At 39.8% G+C, this 18,486-nt stretch overlaps 1 protein-coding gene across 9 annotated transcripts in view; it reads right to left on the bottom strand.

Annotated features, from left to right (window-relative positions):
• The window catches only part of PTK2 (protein tyrosine kinase 2), a 381,820-nt gene that overhangs the window by 284,018 nt on the left and 79,316 nt on the right, over nt 1–18,486 (bottom strand). For 3 of the 9 annotated variants that reach the window (XM_048841739.2, XM_048841738.2, XM_048841740.2), the window contains exon 1: nt 13,506–13,936. The exons of 2 other annotated variants lie outside the window; for them this stretch is intronic. In XM_048841739.2, the coding sequence (XP_048697696.1) occupies nt 13,506–13,608 (103 nt within the window). In that variant the 5' untranslated portion in view covers nt 13,609–13,936. Of the gene's footprint in view, nt 1–13,505; nt 13,939–17,141; nt 17,255–18,486 lie in introns of those variants that run through there. 4 more of the 9 variants (XM_048841746.2, XM_048841742.2, XM_048841741.2 and 1 more) reach the window with 3 other exon arrangements.

Raw genomic sequence — 18,486 nt, 5'->3', positions numbered from 1 at the left:
ATCAAGTAGTTCTTAAAACTACAGTACCCAACTGCTGAAGTGAAGAAACAGATTGACAGAGCCAGAAGAATACCCAGAAGTCATCTACTCCAGGAAAGGCCCAACAAAGAAAGTAACAGAACGCCACTAGCCATCACCTTCAGCCCCCAACTAAAACCTCTCCAGTGCATCATTGAAGATCTACAACCTATCCTGAAAGACGACCCATCACTCTCACAGATCTTGGGAGACAGGCCAGTCCTTGCTTACAGACAGCCCCACAACCTGAAGCAAATACTCACCAGCAACCACACACCATACAACAAAAACACGAACCCAGGAACCTATCCTTGCAACAAAGCCCATTGCCAACTCTGTCCACATATCTATTCAAGGGACACCATCATAGGACCTAATCACATCAGTCACACCATCAGAGGCTCGTTCACCTGCACATCTACCAATGTGATATATGCCATCATGTGCCAGCAATGCCCCTTTGCCATGTACGTAGAGGCTGTCCCATTGGCCAAATGGGACAGCCTCTACGTAAAAGAATAAATGGACACAAATCAGACGTCAAGAATTATAACTTTCAAAAACAGGTCGGAGAACACTTCAACCTCCCTGGTCACTCAATTACAGACCTAAAAGTTGCAATACTCCAACAAAAAAACTTCAAAAACTGACTCCAACAAAAAACTGCAGAATTGGAATTAATTTGCAAACTGGACACCATTAAATTAGGCTTGAATAAAGACTGGGAGTGGATAGGTCATTACACAAACTAAAAACTATTTCCCCATGCTAATTTTTCCCCTACTGTTACTCACACCTTCTTGTCAACTGCTGGAAATGCGCTGTCCTGATTATCACTACAAAAGTTTTTTTTCTCCTGCTAATAGCCCACCTTAATTGATTAGTCTCGTTATAGCTGGCATGGCAACACCCATTTTTTCATGTTCTCTATGTGTGTGTATATATATATCTTCCTACTGTATTTTCCACTGCATGCATCCGATGAAGTGAGCTGTAGCTAACGAAAGCTTATGCCAAAATAAATTTGTTAGTCTCTAAGGTGCCACAAGTACCGAAAATTTCAGACTCCCTGGGTAAAGTTAACCATGTGCATAGGTCTTTGATGTCTTTCTTAGACTCCAGTTCTGCAATCTTATTGTTATACAAAAGAATATGTGGAGACCTCATATGGATAAGATCCACTTTCCTTGAAACTTCCTGAAAGAAGAGAGACTGTCAAATGTTTACAAAAATCCTGGGTCCAATTTAAAAAGAACACTAAAGAGCTTTGTTTTAGATGTTAGTGAAGTCACAGCAGTAGAAGCCAACCTAAATTATCTTGGCAAATAAAAAGCTTCTCAGAGTCCCATTACCATTGAATGAAACATATTTTACCAATTTTTAAACAGATTCTTAGTCATTTTATTTGTTTGCCAAATCGAATCTAGGATATAAAAGACAAAACCTACACCCTCATTTAGTACCTACCAGGCAGCTTCTTTCTTTATAATCTAGTAAAGATAGCAAATGACCTCAAATGTTAGCTATATCGCAAATATTTCAGAACTTCATTCATCTCCATGCTTTGTAATCTGCTAAAAAAATTGGCACCCTTGCCTCACTTCTTATCAAGATTTAACAGCAGATGTTGGAGTGATGTCTCATTATGCTAAGATTTTGTTATTTTTATGAAATATTCTACAATACTTTTATTAGTATACTATGACCTACTATCATACGAAATAAAACTACAGTATAATTGACATAATTAATGTACCAAACATTTTCAGATGCCCCCCCAGGTTTCTGCCAGGGTGGGAGTCAAGCTGAGCATAGCTAGGGATGTGCCTGGGAAAGACACGAGCAGAGACCGTTTCCACTGAGCCCCACTAGGTGGCACCAAGAGCAGGGAAGCCAGATCAGGATGGCTGTACAACTCTCTGCCAGAGGAGGCACAGGGAGGCCTGCTGAGTTGCATCCCTTTCTTGTGACCCGTAGCCACAGTTACCTGTTTGAGTATGTGTCTGGACTAGCCTGCCTATAGCTAGGGGATCCAACTGGTGCAATGGGGGGAAACCCACAGGTCCTGGAAAGAGCTGGGAGTGAGGAGCCCAGTGAGGCAGCAGGGCTCAGGGACGATGGGGGTGGGGAGTTCGGGGCAGCAGTGTAGGGGCCAGAGGTGTGGGGGAGAGGCAGCAAGGGCCACAGGTGATGGGGAGGGGGTGGGGGTCTAAGGGAGGCATCAGAGACCAGGGGCGATAGGTGGGGGGCCAGGGAACGCAAGGGGGCCAAAAAAAGTTTGCCCAGGGTGCCATTTTCCCTAAGGCCAACCCTGGAAGGGACAGCCTTAAGGGTGGTGACCACCCAAGGTGTCGTGGTCAGGGGGCACTGTGGTCAAGAGAGTGTAGCTGGAGGATGCCTCGGCAGTCAGCAGGAAGTTGGCCGTAGCTGGGGGGGCTGCCATTGTTCCCCCACTACCAGCAGTTACCAGTTGCTTATGCTTCAGAGGGAATGCACAGAACAGGCAATCAACGAGTGATCCGTTCCCTGTTGTCCACTCCCACCTTCTGGTACTCGGAGGCTAGGGACACTCAGAGCGGGGGGAGGGGGAGGGGAGGGGGGTGTGCATCCCTATCCTCCATGAACATATCTGTTTGGTTTTTTTACCACATTATAATTTTGGCCTTCACAACATCCCCTGGCAATGAGTTCCACAGGTTGACTGGTGCTGTGTGAAGAAATACTTCCTTCTGTTTAATTTTGTTGCCAATAAATTTCATTGGGTGACCCCTGGTTCTCATGGTATGTGAAGGAGTAAACAACACTTCCTTATTCACTTTCTCCACTCCAGTCATGATTTTATAGACCTCTATCATATCGCCTCTTACTCATCAATTTTCCAAGCTGTTTTCAGTCCAAGTCTTTTTAATCTCTCCTCACATGGAAGCTGTTCAATATCCTTAATCATTATGGTTGTCCTTCTCTGTACCTTTTCCAATTCTAACGTATCTTTTCTTAGATGGGGTGACCAGAACTAAAAATAGTGTTCCAAGTGTGGATGTACCATGAATATATATAGAGGCAGTATGATATTTTCTCTATTATCTATTCCCTTTCCTAATGTTTGCTATCATTGGTAGCTTTTTTGACTGTTACTGCACATTGAGTGGATGTTTTCAGAGTACTAGCCACAATGACTCTAAGATCTTTTTCTTGAGCGGTAACAACTAATTTAGACCCCATCATTTTATATGTATAGTTGGGATTATGTTTTCCAATGTGCACTACTTTGCATTTATCAACATGGAATTTCATCTTTCATTTTGTTGCCCAGTCACCCAGTTTTTCTGAGATCCCTTTGTAATTCTTCACCAGTCTGCTGTAGAGTTCTATCTTGAGTAATTCTGCATCATTTGCAATTTTTGCCACCTCACCATTTACCCCTTTTTCCAGATCATTTATGAATATGTTGAACAGGACTGCTCTCACTACAGATCGCTGCGGGACACCACCATTTGCCTTCTCCATTCTCAGAACTGACCATTCATTCCTATCCTGTGTTTTCTGTCTTTTAACCAGTTACTAATCCATGATAGGACCTTCCTTCTAATTTATGACTGCTTACTTTGCTTAAGAGCCTTTGGTTAAGGATCTTGTCAAAGGCTTTCTGAAAGTCCAAGTACAGTGTATCCACGGGATCACCTTTGTCTACATGTTGATGACTCCTCAAAGAATTCTAATTAGGGCTGTCGATTAATTGCAGTTAAGTCACGCGATTAACTAAAATAAATTAACTGTAATTAAAAAAATTAATCGCGATTAATTGCACTGTTAAACAACAGAATACCAACTGAAATTTAACAACTATTTTTGGATGTTTTTCTTCATTTTCAAATATATTGATTTCTATTACAACACAGAATACAAAGCGTACAGTGCTCACTTTATATTATTTTTGATTACAAATATTTGCACTGTAAAAATGATAAACAAAAGAAACTGTATTTTTCAATTCACCTCATACAAGTACCATAGTGCAATCTCCATCATGAAAGTATAACCTACAAATGTAGATTTTTTTGTTACATAACTGCACTCAAAAAGTAAACAATGTAAAACTTTAGAGCCTACAAGTCCACTCAGTCCTATTTCTTGTTCATCCAATCACTAAGACAAACAAGTTTGTTTACATTTACGGGCGATACTGCTGCCTGCTTCTTATTTACAATGCCACCTGAAAGTGAGAACTGGCTTTCGCATGGCACTTTTGTAGCCAGCATTGCAAGGTATTTATGTGCCAGATATGCTAAACATTCGTATGCCCCTTCATGCTTCAGCCACCATTCCAGAGGACACACTTCCATGCCAATGATGTTTGTTAAAAAAAATAGTGCGTTAATTAAATTTGTGACTGAACTTCTTGGGGGAGAATTATATGTCCCCTGCTCTGTTTTACCCACATTCTGCCATATATTTCATGTTATAGCAGGCTTGGATGATAACCCAGCACATGTTGTTTGATTTACTAACACTGTCACTGCAGATCTGACAAAATCCAAGGAAGGTATCAATGTGAGATTTCTAAAAATAACTACAGCATTTGACCCAAGGTTTAAGAATCTGAAGTGCCATCCAAAATCTGAGAGGGACAAGGTGTGGCGCATTCTTTCAGAAGTCTTAAAAGAGTTTGTAAAGTTCAACTTTCATGATAAAGAGATTGCACTACAGAACTTATATTAGGTGAATTGAAAATATTATTTCTTTTGTTTTTTACGGTGCAAATATTTGTTATAAAAATAAATATAAAGTGAGCACTGTACACTTTGAATCTTGTGTTGTAATTGAAATCAATATATTTGAAAATGTAGAAAACCCAAAAAATATTTAAATAAATGGTATTCTATGATTATTTAACAGTGCGATTAATCGCGCAATTAATTAATCTCTTGACAGCCCTACTTCTAACAGATTGATGAGGCATGATTTTCCTTTACCAAAGCCAAATTGACTCTTCCCCAACACATTGCGTTCATCAACGCGTCTGATATTTCTGTTCTTTATTGTAGTTTCAACCAATTTGCTTGGTACTTACTGGCCTCTAATTGCCAGGATCGCCTCTGGAGCCTTTTTTAAATATTGGTGTCACATTAGCTATCCTCCAGACATCTGGTAGAGAAGCTGATTTAAGTGATAGGTTACATACCACACTTAGTCGTTCTGCAATTTCATATTCTGAAGGAACTCAAACTCTTGGGTGAATACCATCTGGTCCTGATGACTTATTATTGTTTATCAATTTGTTCCAAAACCTCTTCTTCTTATCCCTCAATCTGGGACAGTTCCTCGGATTTGTCACCTAAAAAGAATGGCTCAGATGTGGGATTCTCCCACACATCCTCTAGAGTGAAGACTGATGCAAAGAATTAATTTAATTCCTCCATGATGGCCTAATCATCCTTGAGTGCTCCTTTAGCACCTCAATCATCCAGTGGCCCCACTCATTGTTGGCAAGCTTCCTGTGTCTGATGTACTTAAAAATGTTTGCTGTTAGTTTCTGAGTCTTTGGCTAGTTGCTCTTCACATTCTTTTCTGACCTCCCTAATTATATCTTTACATTTGACTTGCCAGAGTTTATGCTCCTTCCTATTTTCCTCAGTAGGATTTAACTACCAATTTTAAAAGGATGCCTTTTTGCCTCTAACTGCATCTTTTATTTCGTTCTTTAGCCATGGTGGCACTTTTTTTGGTCCTCTTACTATGTTTTTTTAATTTGGTATATACATTTAATTTGAGCCTCTATTATGGAGATTTTAAAAAGTTTCCATGCAGCTTGCTGGCATTTTACTGTTATGACTGTACCTTAATTTCCTTTTACCTAGTGTCCTCATTTTTGTGTAGTCCCCCTTTATATAATTTGGTCTTTCAAAGGCAGCTTTGAATTTGTTCAGCAGGTCTTCACTCGTTTAATCACTAAACACACAGAGTTTCACAGTTTAAGGCCAGAAGGTACCATTAGAAGATCTAGTCTGACCTCCTATATATCACCAGACATTGTCCCCCACACTCCTCTATGTTAAGTCCAAAGACTTTATTTAGACAAAAGAAGTTCAGTCCTCAGGAGACTAAGCTGTGTGCCAAGATGCCACCAATGACCAAGGCCCCTGCAATGACAGGGAATTAACTAGTTCATGATTCCAGCAGGTGAACTATGGTCCATGCTGCAGAAGGTGGTAAAAGGCCCTAAGGTCCAAGCCAATCTGACATCGGGGAATAGTCCATCCTGACACCAAATCTGATGAGCAGTTTGACCCTCAGCATCTGAGCAAGACCCACTAGCTAAGCATCCAAGACAGAATTCTCTGGACCACGTCAGAGCATTTGGTCCACTCTTTCCGGTGTCCCTTCTCCAGTTGTGCCCAATCTGATGTTTCAGAGGAAGGTGCAAGAAAACAACAGCAAGAAACGAGACCCATAAGAGGAGACCACCCGAATAGCTCATAGGTAAGGCTAAGATTTTGTCATGAATATTTTTAGTAAAAGTTATGGACAGGCAATAAAGAAAAATTCACAGAAGCCTGTAACCTGTCTCTGACTTTTACTAAAAATATCCATGTTAAAATGGGACGGGACTGGGCAGCTGCAGGGTGGCTGGGAGCTCTGGGGCCCCCACCACCTGTGGGGACTCAGCGCTCCAGACTCCCCCTGCCCCCTCCCCTGCAGTGGGGAGCTGTGGGAATCCCCCTGCTGCCCTCACAGTAGGGAGCTGCCGGGGTCCCCCTGCCCCGCAGTGGTGGCAGCTGGGGAGCTCCTGGTGTCATCCTACCCCACAGCTGTGGCAGCTGGGGAGCTCCTGGGGAACCCCGGTCCCGCCCGCAGTGGGTAGCTGCAGGGGTAACCCTGCTGCTGCAGCTGGCAGGTAGTTGTGGGGGTATCCCGTCCCACAGAGAGGCCAGGAGTTGCAGGGTACCCTCCCGCCTGCGGCGGCTGGGAGCTTGGAGGCCCACTGCCTCCAGCAGTGGGATACTTTACAGCCTGCAGCTCCCGAACGCCGGGGTTCAAGTCATGGAGGTCTTTGGGGATTCCGTGACTTCTGCGACCTCCATGACAAAATTGCAGCCTTATTCATAGCTAACATTCAGTTCTCAGAGACTGCTCAAAATACTCATTTCTACTATTTGTACCTTATTTCAAATTCTATTCTCTGCTCCGCTCCATTTCTTTCTGTGAATGAAACCATCATCCTAATGGAAATGCATCAGTATTATCAAAGCCATATGCCTCCTTTGCAGAACATCAGACCTACCATATGATTTACCATATTACTGCATCAAAACACATCTATTCCAGCTAGTTTAAAAAAAACAACCCACATTCCAGCTCAAATTATTCTCTGTTTTGCACCATATTTCCAACTGGTACTTATGTTTGGCTAGCTTTGCACACCTTCCTCTTGCAGTTTGTGAAACATTTCTAATAACAAACCATGCTCAGATGCTCTAAGGTGAAGATGCTTTAACAGTTTGTAAATTTCTTCCCTTAAAAACAGTTACAAGTTTAGGTTAAATTATGGAGTGGGTGTGTGTGTGGTATGAGAGTGCCTTGTAGTCTGGTAAACGAGCAATTAACTATCATACATAGACTTCTCTTCCCCTGGTTCTCAGGCCCTCAGAAACTGAGGAAGAAGTGTTCCACATCATTCTCTAGTTATCCCTCCTGCCAACTCAGGAGCAGCATTTGTTAATTTCATCAGATGCTACTTCCACTGAATCCCAATTGGAAGCTAAGCCAGTACAAAGTAGGGTTGAACTGGGAGAACATTTAGGTATCACAGTACTCCTAAGGGTACAGCTTCTTTTTTCTTAATTAACCCCACGTTGCTCAGGAGTAGACCAATTAGTTTACTTGAAGACTGAAACAAGTCTTGTGTCAAGGTTCTTCCTTAGCTGACCACTTTACAGAAGCATTCAGGTCCCTTTGGTGGGATTATTGAGTTCAAAAGATCCCGGTGACTGTTTTGTCAGTAAAAGATAGACTTCATTTAAGTCACCTCCTTCTGAGATGCTGATAAACTGAGAATCATCAACTAGAAACAGCTGAGACACAATATATTTATAAGCTTTTATTTTGTGTACCTAACACTTGTGTTTCTATTTGCTAGGTGACCTTTAATTACTATTTGAATAACAACTCAAAAAGAGGACTTTGAAAAGAAAAACAACTAACTCTTTAAATCAACGCACTTACATTGTTTGGAGGTTACTTTAAACCCCAGCAATGGTAACAGACTGCAGTAAGTAGGAGTGAAAATCCTTCCTGGAAAAAAAAATCCTACCTCACATTATGTTTTTTGGTTAAGATTTCAGAAAGAGTGTTTGACTATGTGGGGATAAGAATGGAGTTTTCATTAATTAATTTAAACCAGTTATTAATGTTAACAGTTAACATCTTTACTAAAATAATAAGAGATGGTTAAATCAAGTCCAGTGATGAGAAGCCAATTTACAGATAGCAAGCTATTAAAATTATTAGGGAACAGTTTAAAATAAGTTTTATATATCAAATGTATTAATTCTATGCAAAAATAAATATATCCTCTTTATTTAATAATATTGAATTAGGGTCTCAAAAATAGTTCTGTTGTATAATAACTGTGTGTTTTATTTAGAATAAAATACCAAGAAACTTAAGAAATAAAGAATTGTTCATGGTAACAAGGGCCATGAGCTGTCATTTTTCTAAAATGCTATTGTTTCCTGAAGTGAACACTCACTTCTAGGTGTTAAAATTACATCAGATGTGCTAAAACTTTTTTTTTGTAACCTTAAAATGGGTATATAATCCAAAACTCAGAGTAAAAGGGTAGGGAGTGAAGGATGATGATACAGAAGTTCATAGTTCACACATCTCCGGATAAGTAGCCTCTAACAACTTTGCTAAGATTGACAGGTTTCAGAGTAGCAGTCGTGTTAGTCTGTATTTGCAAAAAGGAGTACGTGTGGCACCTTAGAGACTAACTAATTTATTTGAGCATAAGCTTTCGTGAGCTACAGCTCACTTCATCGGATGCATTCAGTGGAATGCTTATGCTCAAATAAATTTGTTAGTCTCTAAGGTGCCACAAGTACTCCTTTTCTTTTTGCTAAGATTGTTGATTATCCTATAAAATGACTTGGTGCTTGAACTGTCAATCAGTTTTACTACCTAGACTACTGTTACAATTAAATCAAAAAGATGGTACCTACAGCAGCACCCCTTACACCAGGCTGGGGCCTAGATTTAGTACGGATTCAGAAGGAAAAGCATTATCCACTGAATGACTAATAGTATTCACCATTATTCACCAGGTGTTCCTTTAAGGTCTTTCATCCAAGTACTAACCAAGCCTAAATCTGCTTAGTTTGCAAGATCAGAGATATAACGGCAACTGTAAGGGAAACAAGTTCAAGCAAAAACAAAACCCCTCAGTCCAAACAAATCAAAAAACAAACCTAATCAGTAAAGTAACTCAGATTAGCATTGTGAGATGACAGAGATTCCAGCTCTCACAAATATATGTTTTATGAATAGGACCCTACCAAATTCAAGGCCATGAAAAACATGTCATGGACCGTGAAATCTGGTCTCCCCCCCCGGTGAAATCTGGTCTTTTGTGTGCTTTTAACCTATACTGTGCACATTTCACTGAGGAGACCAGCATTTGTCAAATTGGGGGTCCTGACCCAAAAGGGAGTTGCAGGGGGGTTGCAAGGTTATTTTACGAAGGGGATTGCAGTATTGCCACCCTTTCTCCTGCACTGCCTTCAGAGCTGGGAGGCTGAAGAGTGTTAGCTGTTGGCCGGGCGCCCAGCTCTGAAGGCAGCAACCAGCCAGCAGCAGTGCTGAAGTAAGGGTGACAATACCATACCATGCTAGCCTTACTCCTGCGCTGCTGCTGGCAGCAGCTCTGTCTTCAGAGCTGGGATCCCAGCCAGCAGCCACAGCACTCCAGCTGCCCAGCTCTGAAGGCAGCGCGGCTACCAGCAGCAGGGCAGAAGTAAGGGTAGCAGTACCAAAACTCCCCCCTACAATAACCTTGGAACCCCACCACCACCACAACTCCTTTTTGTGTCAGGACCCCTACAATTACAACACCTTGAAATTTCAGATTCAAATAGCTGAAATCATGAAATTAACGATTTTTTAAATCCTATGACCGTGAAATTTACCAAAAACGGACTGTGAATTTGGTAGGGCCCTATTTATGAACCTGTCAATCAAAATGCTGCTCTGATTGGCATGAATCTGGAGAAACAATGAACAGCAGTTAAGCTCCTTGGAAATTACGCTGCTGTATCACAGCAGAATTTGACAACAGTGCTATTCATCATGGATACTTTGTACAGAAACTAAGTACTGAATAGCTAATTACAGGGAAAGGGCAACAGCTACATGAACTATAGAGCAGTGCCATATATCTGCCAGCAGAGAGAAGTAATTGCAATTAGGTCAGCACTCAGTATCAGCGAGTAGGTAGGAAGGAGATTTTAAAGTTTTAAAACAATAACGAAAGAGAAAGGAGCTACTGTTCTGAACAACCACACTGAATATGAATAGGGATTTAGAGAAACATTGTGAAGCATTTAAAGAATCAGTGCTTGCTACTGGGTTATGTATAGTGTATGGGTTATGTATAGTTATGTATACTTAAAGCTTTATCAGTCAAATTCAAAGAAATAATTACCAACAGAACTATTAGAAAGTAGGGCAGTGGTGGGCAACCTACAACCCGTCAGGGTAATCCACTGGCGGGCTGCCAGACAGTTTGTTTACATTTGCACAGCCACCCGCTCTGCTTCCCGCAGCTCCCATTTGCTGGGAACAGCAAACCGCAGTGACTGGGAGCTGCAGGCGGCCATGCAAATGTAAATAAACCGTCTGGCGGCCCTCTAGTGGATTACCCTGACAGGTCACAGGTTGTCAACCAATGAAGTAGGGACTTTTGGAGAAAATTAAGAACGTGAATTAAGACATTGGGGCACATTACCAAATATCTGATGAAATGTTAGATGTTAAATTACATAGTATTTATTTTGGAAGTAGTGAAGTGAGCTATACAAGCAATGTAATAGATTAATCAATGGTCCAAAATAAAGACATCCATCTAAATGTTTATTTATTTAACAGATTACTTTTCCTTGACTATAGATATTTCACAGCTCTTATCAAAGTAGGCCAGATCTGTTTCATTTCCCTAAGGTTAAGCTGATGAACAGTACACGGAGTATTCATCAGCTGAGGAATGGTCATCATCCAATTGCAAAAACAGTGCAAGCAATTTCTCTTCTGTCCTATTTTCTTTGGTATGGATGTGGTAGTGTATTCTAGAAATGACTGATATTCCCAGATTCATATGTCATAACCTTTAATTCCCATGTATATTGAATCAAAACAAAAAAGGGAATTGTGTAAGACTGTTCTTAATTTATTTCAGGAAAGAGAAGGCTGCATAAGGAAGTTTTTAAAGAAATTATATTGCAGGATCTCATTAGATACAGGAAGTGTGTTCAGCCATTGGAAAGCGTATGCGGGAGGGACAGCTTTTCATTTGTTTAGTAGCTCAATGAGCAACACTGACTTACTCCAGTGTGAGCTGCAACCAGCAATCCTCAGCTGGAAGGACAGGTTAGCCTGCTGTGGTGCCTTTAAGGTAGTAGAGCAAAAGGGAAAAAAAAAATCAAAACCAAACATGCCATGTCAACAAAATATTCTAATTCTAGTTCCACTAATAATTAACAAAATTAATTATTTGCTTTTGGAAAGTTTTCTCTGGACTTTTCCACTTGTATTCAAGAGCTTCAATTATAAAATAGTATAAGAAAAAGAGTTCTATTCTTTTCAAGTTGTACACATTTGGTGCATCTTAGTGGCAAAAAAATCAATAGATAAAACTGACTACAACCATTTCTAATATGGACAGGAGCTTTGAAAGTTATTCCTTGCAAAAGCATCTGAGCTTAGACCCCCTGGGTCACTGAACAGGGACTGAATCCTAATGCTGAACTGTGTCATACCTATGTAGTTTTTGACGTATAAATAGAAGTCATCCTTATATCACCAACCATCAGTTTTCTAACAACAGTAAAGTACAGATTAACTGAAAACAAAAGCAATTAATTGCTTTTGTCAAATATTACTCCACAGTGAAATGGCATACTCTGTATATTCTCAGATACCATCAGCGTGTGGTACTCAAGTTCTCACACAGGCTGTTTCTTGCTTATAATTTTTTTTTCTCTGATGCATATCGCAATAGTATTTTGAGCATTTAGTAAACAATGAATTTACCTACAACAGACCTATGATGCAGAGAAGTATTATTGCCATTTCACAGACAGGGAAACAGAGGCACAAAAGGGCAATAGGTCACACATGAAGCCAGTGGCAGTGATGCAGTACGTCCATGTTTACGGATTTATTTTTTTAACATAAAAATAAATATATTTACCATTAATTTAATCTAGGCCAATGAACATGGTATTAGCTACTAGATATTCTGTAGGTTTTGCATCTGAATTACCATCTGCTTATTTTACATATATTTATTTCCCCCTGCAGCTTCTGAACTAAAATGTATCACTCTATGATCTAGCTAACAATACTGCAATATTTCATGTCCAGTTACTCTTTTAAATATCCACATTGAGATGAATGTGAATATGAAAATAAACCCCAAATCTATACTTACTGTCAGTTACGTTACATGCTTTACAGGCTGCTTCTTTTCCAAACAGAAGACTCAGTTTTCTTGCTATTAGCTATATTTTGCTAGCGTACAATTGTGTTTGACCCACCCGTATCTACATACGTGGTGGTTTCTATTACCACCATCCATGTAGGAAGTACACAAACGTCTTCTGAACTACAGTGTAAATATTAATACCTTGACATTCAGTTGAAATACACCAACCATGTAAGTTTTGTCCTTATGCCTCATTATTGCTCAATTTTAAGTCAGCTCCTACCATTACATTAGTTATAAAGTACACATCTGTTATTTTTATTACAGCTAATAAATGTGGATATCAACTTCTCAGCCATCAAGAAAACAAATAATAGGTGTCCGTCTTTTATCCTGTATGATTTGTTTAACTGAAATCGAGCACTTTTAAAGAAAATAAATTGAAAACTTCTCCCCAAAGAAAAGTGAAAGGCAGGAATATATTCATAAGGAGTTTTTATAAATTGCGCAAATATTAAAACAAAATAATCTCTAAATTAAGATCAGTGAAACTAAAAACAAAATAGCTAAACTAAAGGCCATTCACTGATTTCAAAACATTTTTAACAAAAAGCATTACAGCTGTCAGGGGAAAGAGGATTCAGCTGATTGTTTCACCTTAGAATTGCATGACCAGAATACATCAATTTTACTTTGTATTTTGTGTTAATTTTTTTTCTTTCAGTATTCCTCACCAGTGGTAAAACGTTAATTTAACACAGAAAAAAAACCATAATTAAGTCATGTGTACCTTTAGCCCAGCATATTGGGAATGGACTACAGCCGCTTTTCTCCATATAGACAGCACCTGCTTGTTTCCGGGCCTGTTGGCCTGCCAATTCCAACAACAACATACACACAATCGTATAGAGATCAAGCCAGGCTTCAGCATACAATGTCCCAATTCAGTGCTCCAATAGTATTTGCTCCTGCAGGGGGGCTGGGAAGCCAGCCACTTGAATGTATTCAATCCACAAGCAAGGAGAAAACTATTAACCTTGCCTACATTTGGTCTCTTTTCATCTAGTTTGCAGGAGAGGTAGAAGCAAAATTCTGTGGTATTCCTCTGGTAATATATTCCAGCAGCATGAAGAATGCCTTTCAGTTACAGAATCGTCTCATGCCTCAACAATTTCAAGCACAGACCATCCTTTTCCACAGTGAGCTACTGAACAGAATGCTACCAGCCAGTAATGTGACTGTGTGTGTGTGTGTCTGTATTCCTAGATTCATTCAGGAGGGAGGAGGGAGGGAAGGAGGAGCAGGAGGGAAGGCGATTAGCAAGCACCTTATTAATATGCTAATCTCACCCTTCTGTTCAATTCACACAGCAGACTCCTGTTTACAAAACTGACAGCAGATTCTAAAATTGACTAAGCTGCAAATCAAGCCTGACCCAGGTCATGTCTATAGAGGTGCTCCCCCAACCATTTTTGTTTTAAATTCATGCCTCTGGTATTTTACCAACCTATCTTGACATTTGATTTTCAATAACTTCCCTAATAAGATAAGAACAATGAAAAACTGAACAATGAATAACTTGAAAATGTAGAGCATCCTGAAGTATCCAGCAGAACAAATATGTTTTAGTAAAAACAAAACAATACAAAAAATAATAAAAAAGCTTACTCACTTGATATTTTCCATCAGATTTAGAGACTATTTTACAGTAAATTTAGCTTTATAAAACATACAGCAAGAGCGGATTCAAATGTCCCTAAACTTCAATGGAAGCAGGACTGAGCTCTAGATCAGGAACCTAACTTAATCGCATTTTTTAGAATTAAACTAGAGGAGAAACAATGACAGATCAAAACATTGGTGAAAGGTTAACACTAAGGAAATAGGACACCACAGTGTCTACTGTAATCAGTACCATAGCTAGCTCCCCTCTAAAAATATGACCACTGCTTTATTCTCTTGCAGCTGAGAGAAGGCATAGGTCATCACATATACTTACCTATCCACACATATTACACTTCATGTATAAAAGGTTAACTGAAGATAGATTTGATTTCCTTTCAATATCTGGGCACCAGGAATAAAAATGATATTTTACATTATGTTTAATATACATTTATGCACATGCAATATACCATATAGAATTCATTTCTGCCGAATCACCTGTTCATGTTATATATTGAAATGAAATGTTTATTAACCATGTTGAAGAATCCTTTTTCTATAACAAGCTGTGTGCACTATTGGGGGTGTGTGCCTGTTTACGTGTATAGCACGTATGTAGACAAACAAAAATTACAAAACTCCCATCTTCTCTCTTCTAGTAGAAGGTTCCACAGTACACATTATAAACATAACAAAAAAGTAGATTCAGCCTAAATAATTATTATAAACTCTTAAGAGTGGTATATTTTGTCCCTATCATTAAACTATTCATAAATTCCATATTAGCCATCTCTAATGTACAGTCCTCAAGAGAGAGACAAGGTGAGTGAGGTAATATCTTTTATCGGACCAACTTCTTGTGGTCAGAGAAACAAGCTCTGTGTTAGCTCATAAGCTGGTCTCTCTCACTGACAGAAATTGGTCCAATAAAAGGTATTACCTCACCCATCTGGTCTCTCTAGTATCCCGACACCTGCATGGCTACAACACCACCACATCATCCTCTACAACCACTACACCACCACCATCCTCAACAGTAAGACATAGAGCTTAAATAACTAAGACTGTTACCAAAAGAGAGCTAGTTTTACGTTAACACAATCACTAAACTGACCCATTTGCCTAGGTGTAACAGCACAAACAATAATCTCCATTACATATTTCATTAAATTTATGTGTCTACAGATTACATCCCTGCCATTTTGGTTTCTCAAAGCAGTTTGATGCAGACAACCAGAAAGGTCCATTTAGAGTCTCTGGGTAACAAATACTGTTGCTTCCTTCCAAAAGTACAATTTTTTTTCAATTTAAAAGAAAAGTTATCCACTGCAAAAATAGAGATTAGAGCACAACCAAGCCACAGATGTTCTGCATCAGTGCCCAGGCACAATGACCAAAGCTCTTTCTGGGGCTGAAGAGAGCCAAAGAGACTTAGGGATATGCAGGGTGTCTCCTCCCCTTAAAGTTTTTGAAACTATAGAATACTGCAGAAGCAGTCAAATCCTGTCAGCTGTGGGTTCTTATATGTTCACCTTTAAGGACATAACAGCACAAGCAATAGTAGAGGTAACAGTTCTTATTCATTTCAACGATATATCTGGTACAAGGTAATTATTGTTATTGCTACTGTTACTTGTTCAGGGCTGATAATGTGCTTGGTTCTGTGCAATCGGCAAATGTAAGAGGCAGAAGAAGGATGGTCTTGTAATTAAGACTCTGGCCAGGGGCTCAAGAAAGCTGATTTTAATATCCAGTTCTGTTACCGACCTCCTTTATGACCATGAGGAAGTCAGTCTTTTTTTACCTTAGCTCCCCATCTGTAAATTAAAGGACAATATTTCCTTTCTCCCACCCTTTTCCTGTTTGTCTATTTAGAGTGTAAGTTTCCCAGGACAGGAACTTTCTTACTATGTGTAGGTGCAGCCTCAAGCAAAACAGAGCTGTGATATTGGTTCGGGCTTCTAGTTGCCACTGGAATACAAATAAATAATATCTCGCCTACCCTGAAGAGTTTACAGTCCAAAAGAGACACATACAGAAGACAGCACTTAAAAGGATGTTCTAGTAAATCCAGGAGGTCAGATTGGTTTTGGACTTTTTATTTAATTCTTATTTTAATAGAATAAAAACTCCTATTGGGTAAGTTTGCGGAGAAGTGGGTTATCAAGAAAGATCTGAATTAAGAGAATGCACTGGATCTTATTTTTTAACGCTTATATGGACTAATATAGAATAATATAATAAAGAAGTAGTGACACACTGAACAAATGGATTTCAGAGAGTCCTGACCACCCTCTTCCCAGGACTTTTTCCTGTTATACCATGTTACAGTACAGGGAAAGTTGAAAACCAAAGCTTTGCACCAAACCAGTAATACAATTTTTAATATCTGCTCAATAGTTCTATACATATTGATTATAAACATATTTTTTAAAATCTGTAAATAGTAATTTACAAAATAGACCAAATGGTCCTACAGTGCAAAGATTTAAACTAACCAAACCTGCTTGTGTGTTTTCATCTGCCTTTGTAACAAAAACATTACTGTAGAACACAACTCAAAAAGAAGCCGGGGCAGCAGCATCCTACCTTAAAAATCACACCACTGTTTTCTCAGTATAGACCTGACTCAAATGCGTGACCCAGACAACGCTTTTAATACCTTAGAGGCAGGGAAAACCAGAAGAGAAACAGCAATAGCTACAGGGCCACACATTTCCCACCCATTTCACACATGACTTTTCAGTACCAGTAACTTTACCTGAAGCTGTTGACGGGGGCACTGCATCAGGCAGCATTCATGTGTTTGCGTAGGTTCTCTCCATTCACATTTGGAGCCGTTCCTCAGATTCCACTTGGCGGTATTGTTACCAGTCTTTGCCAACTCAGCTCTCGATCGAGTCAGAGTACACCAGTGCTTTCATTTAAGTTCAGTCCCTGAAGGGATTTGTTTTGAAGGAACGAGGTTCTCTAAGACCATCCACATTTCCTGTCATGTTGTTCTCTGTAAACAGTGGTATTTTGGGTTAAGGGATTTTCAGAGGCAAAGCTTTTTCTGGACTTCTGCAGCTTAGGTGGTAAAATGTATCCATGCAGCAGATGTCTTGGATTATGCACCTGTTTTTTCCTCCCCTTTTTACTGAAGGCATCCCACCCATTGATGGTGATGCAATCCCCACAGGACAGTATGGTAACAGAGTGAGGGTCGGTTTCAAAGTTCCTGTGTTTATCCTACAGGACTGACTGAGTTCAATATCAATTTTATGCGCAATGGGCCGAGCAATACCATACTAGGCCATAGTACTCTGCAGTTGAGTAACACAAGTGCAAGACTGGTTGTTCAGAGCGTTTTGGGGTGAGTTCCCCATTTTTTGTGCTAGCCTGTTATTGAAGTACACAATTTCTGGAGTTTACTTTCTTTTTCAGCTTCTTGATGTGCTCTTTGAATGTGAGTGTTCAGTCTAATGTAACCCCTAGGTACACTGGATGTTCATAGTGCTCAAGGCTTATACCATCCCACGATATTTGCAGCTTTTGCTTGGCCTAATGGTGTTTCAGGTGGAAGGCGCATGTGAGTTTTGTTAGGGGATCAGCATTAACATGTGAGGAAGCATGTGCAATACTATTTTCCAGGTATACTCAGTGAACCGCTTAGAATGTGTTCATTGTCCTCAAATCTTTCTGACTGGGTAGCCATGCAAGGATCATCTGCATAAATGAATCTTTGCACATCAGGGAATTGTGGTTGGTAATTCATGAAGATATTAAATAGCAAGGGTGATGGCACCAAACTTTAGGGCAGTCCATTCTGTCAACTCTGCCATCAACTTTTCTGACCATGGATCTCAAGAAAGAACCTGTCGAGTCTCAATCAGGAAGGAGGAGATGACCTGGTCCATTTTGGTATTTCTCAAAATTCTTGCCAATTTCAGTAGAAGTCATGATCATTCACAGTGACAAACAGCCAACAAAGCAACAAACACAGCCCCTATAATTTTACAGGTTTTGAAGCCATCTTCAATGTACTGAGTTAGGTTTACGACTTGGTCACAGCATAAATGTTCTGGGAGGAAATCGGTTTAGTCAGTCAGTCACCCTTCCACTAT

Source organism: Caretta caretta, chromosome 2, assembly GCF_965140235.1.
Source record: "Caretta caretta isolate rCarCar2 chromosome 2, rCarCar1.hap1, whole genome shotgun sequence".
NCBI classification, from domain to species: Eukaryota; Metazoa; Chordata; order Testudines; family Cheloniidae; genus Caretta; species Caretta caretta.
The sequence above is the reverse complement of the archived record's forward strand: the minus strand, read 5'-3'. Positions and strand labels throughout refer to the sequence as shown.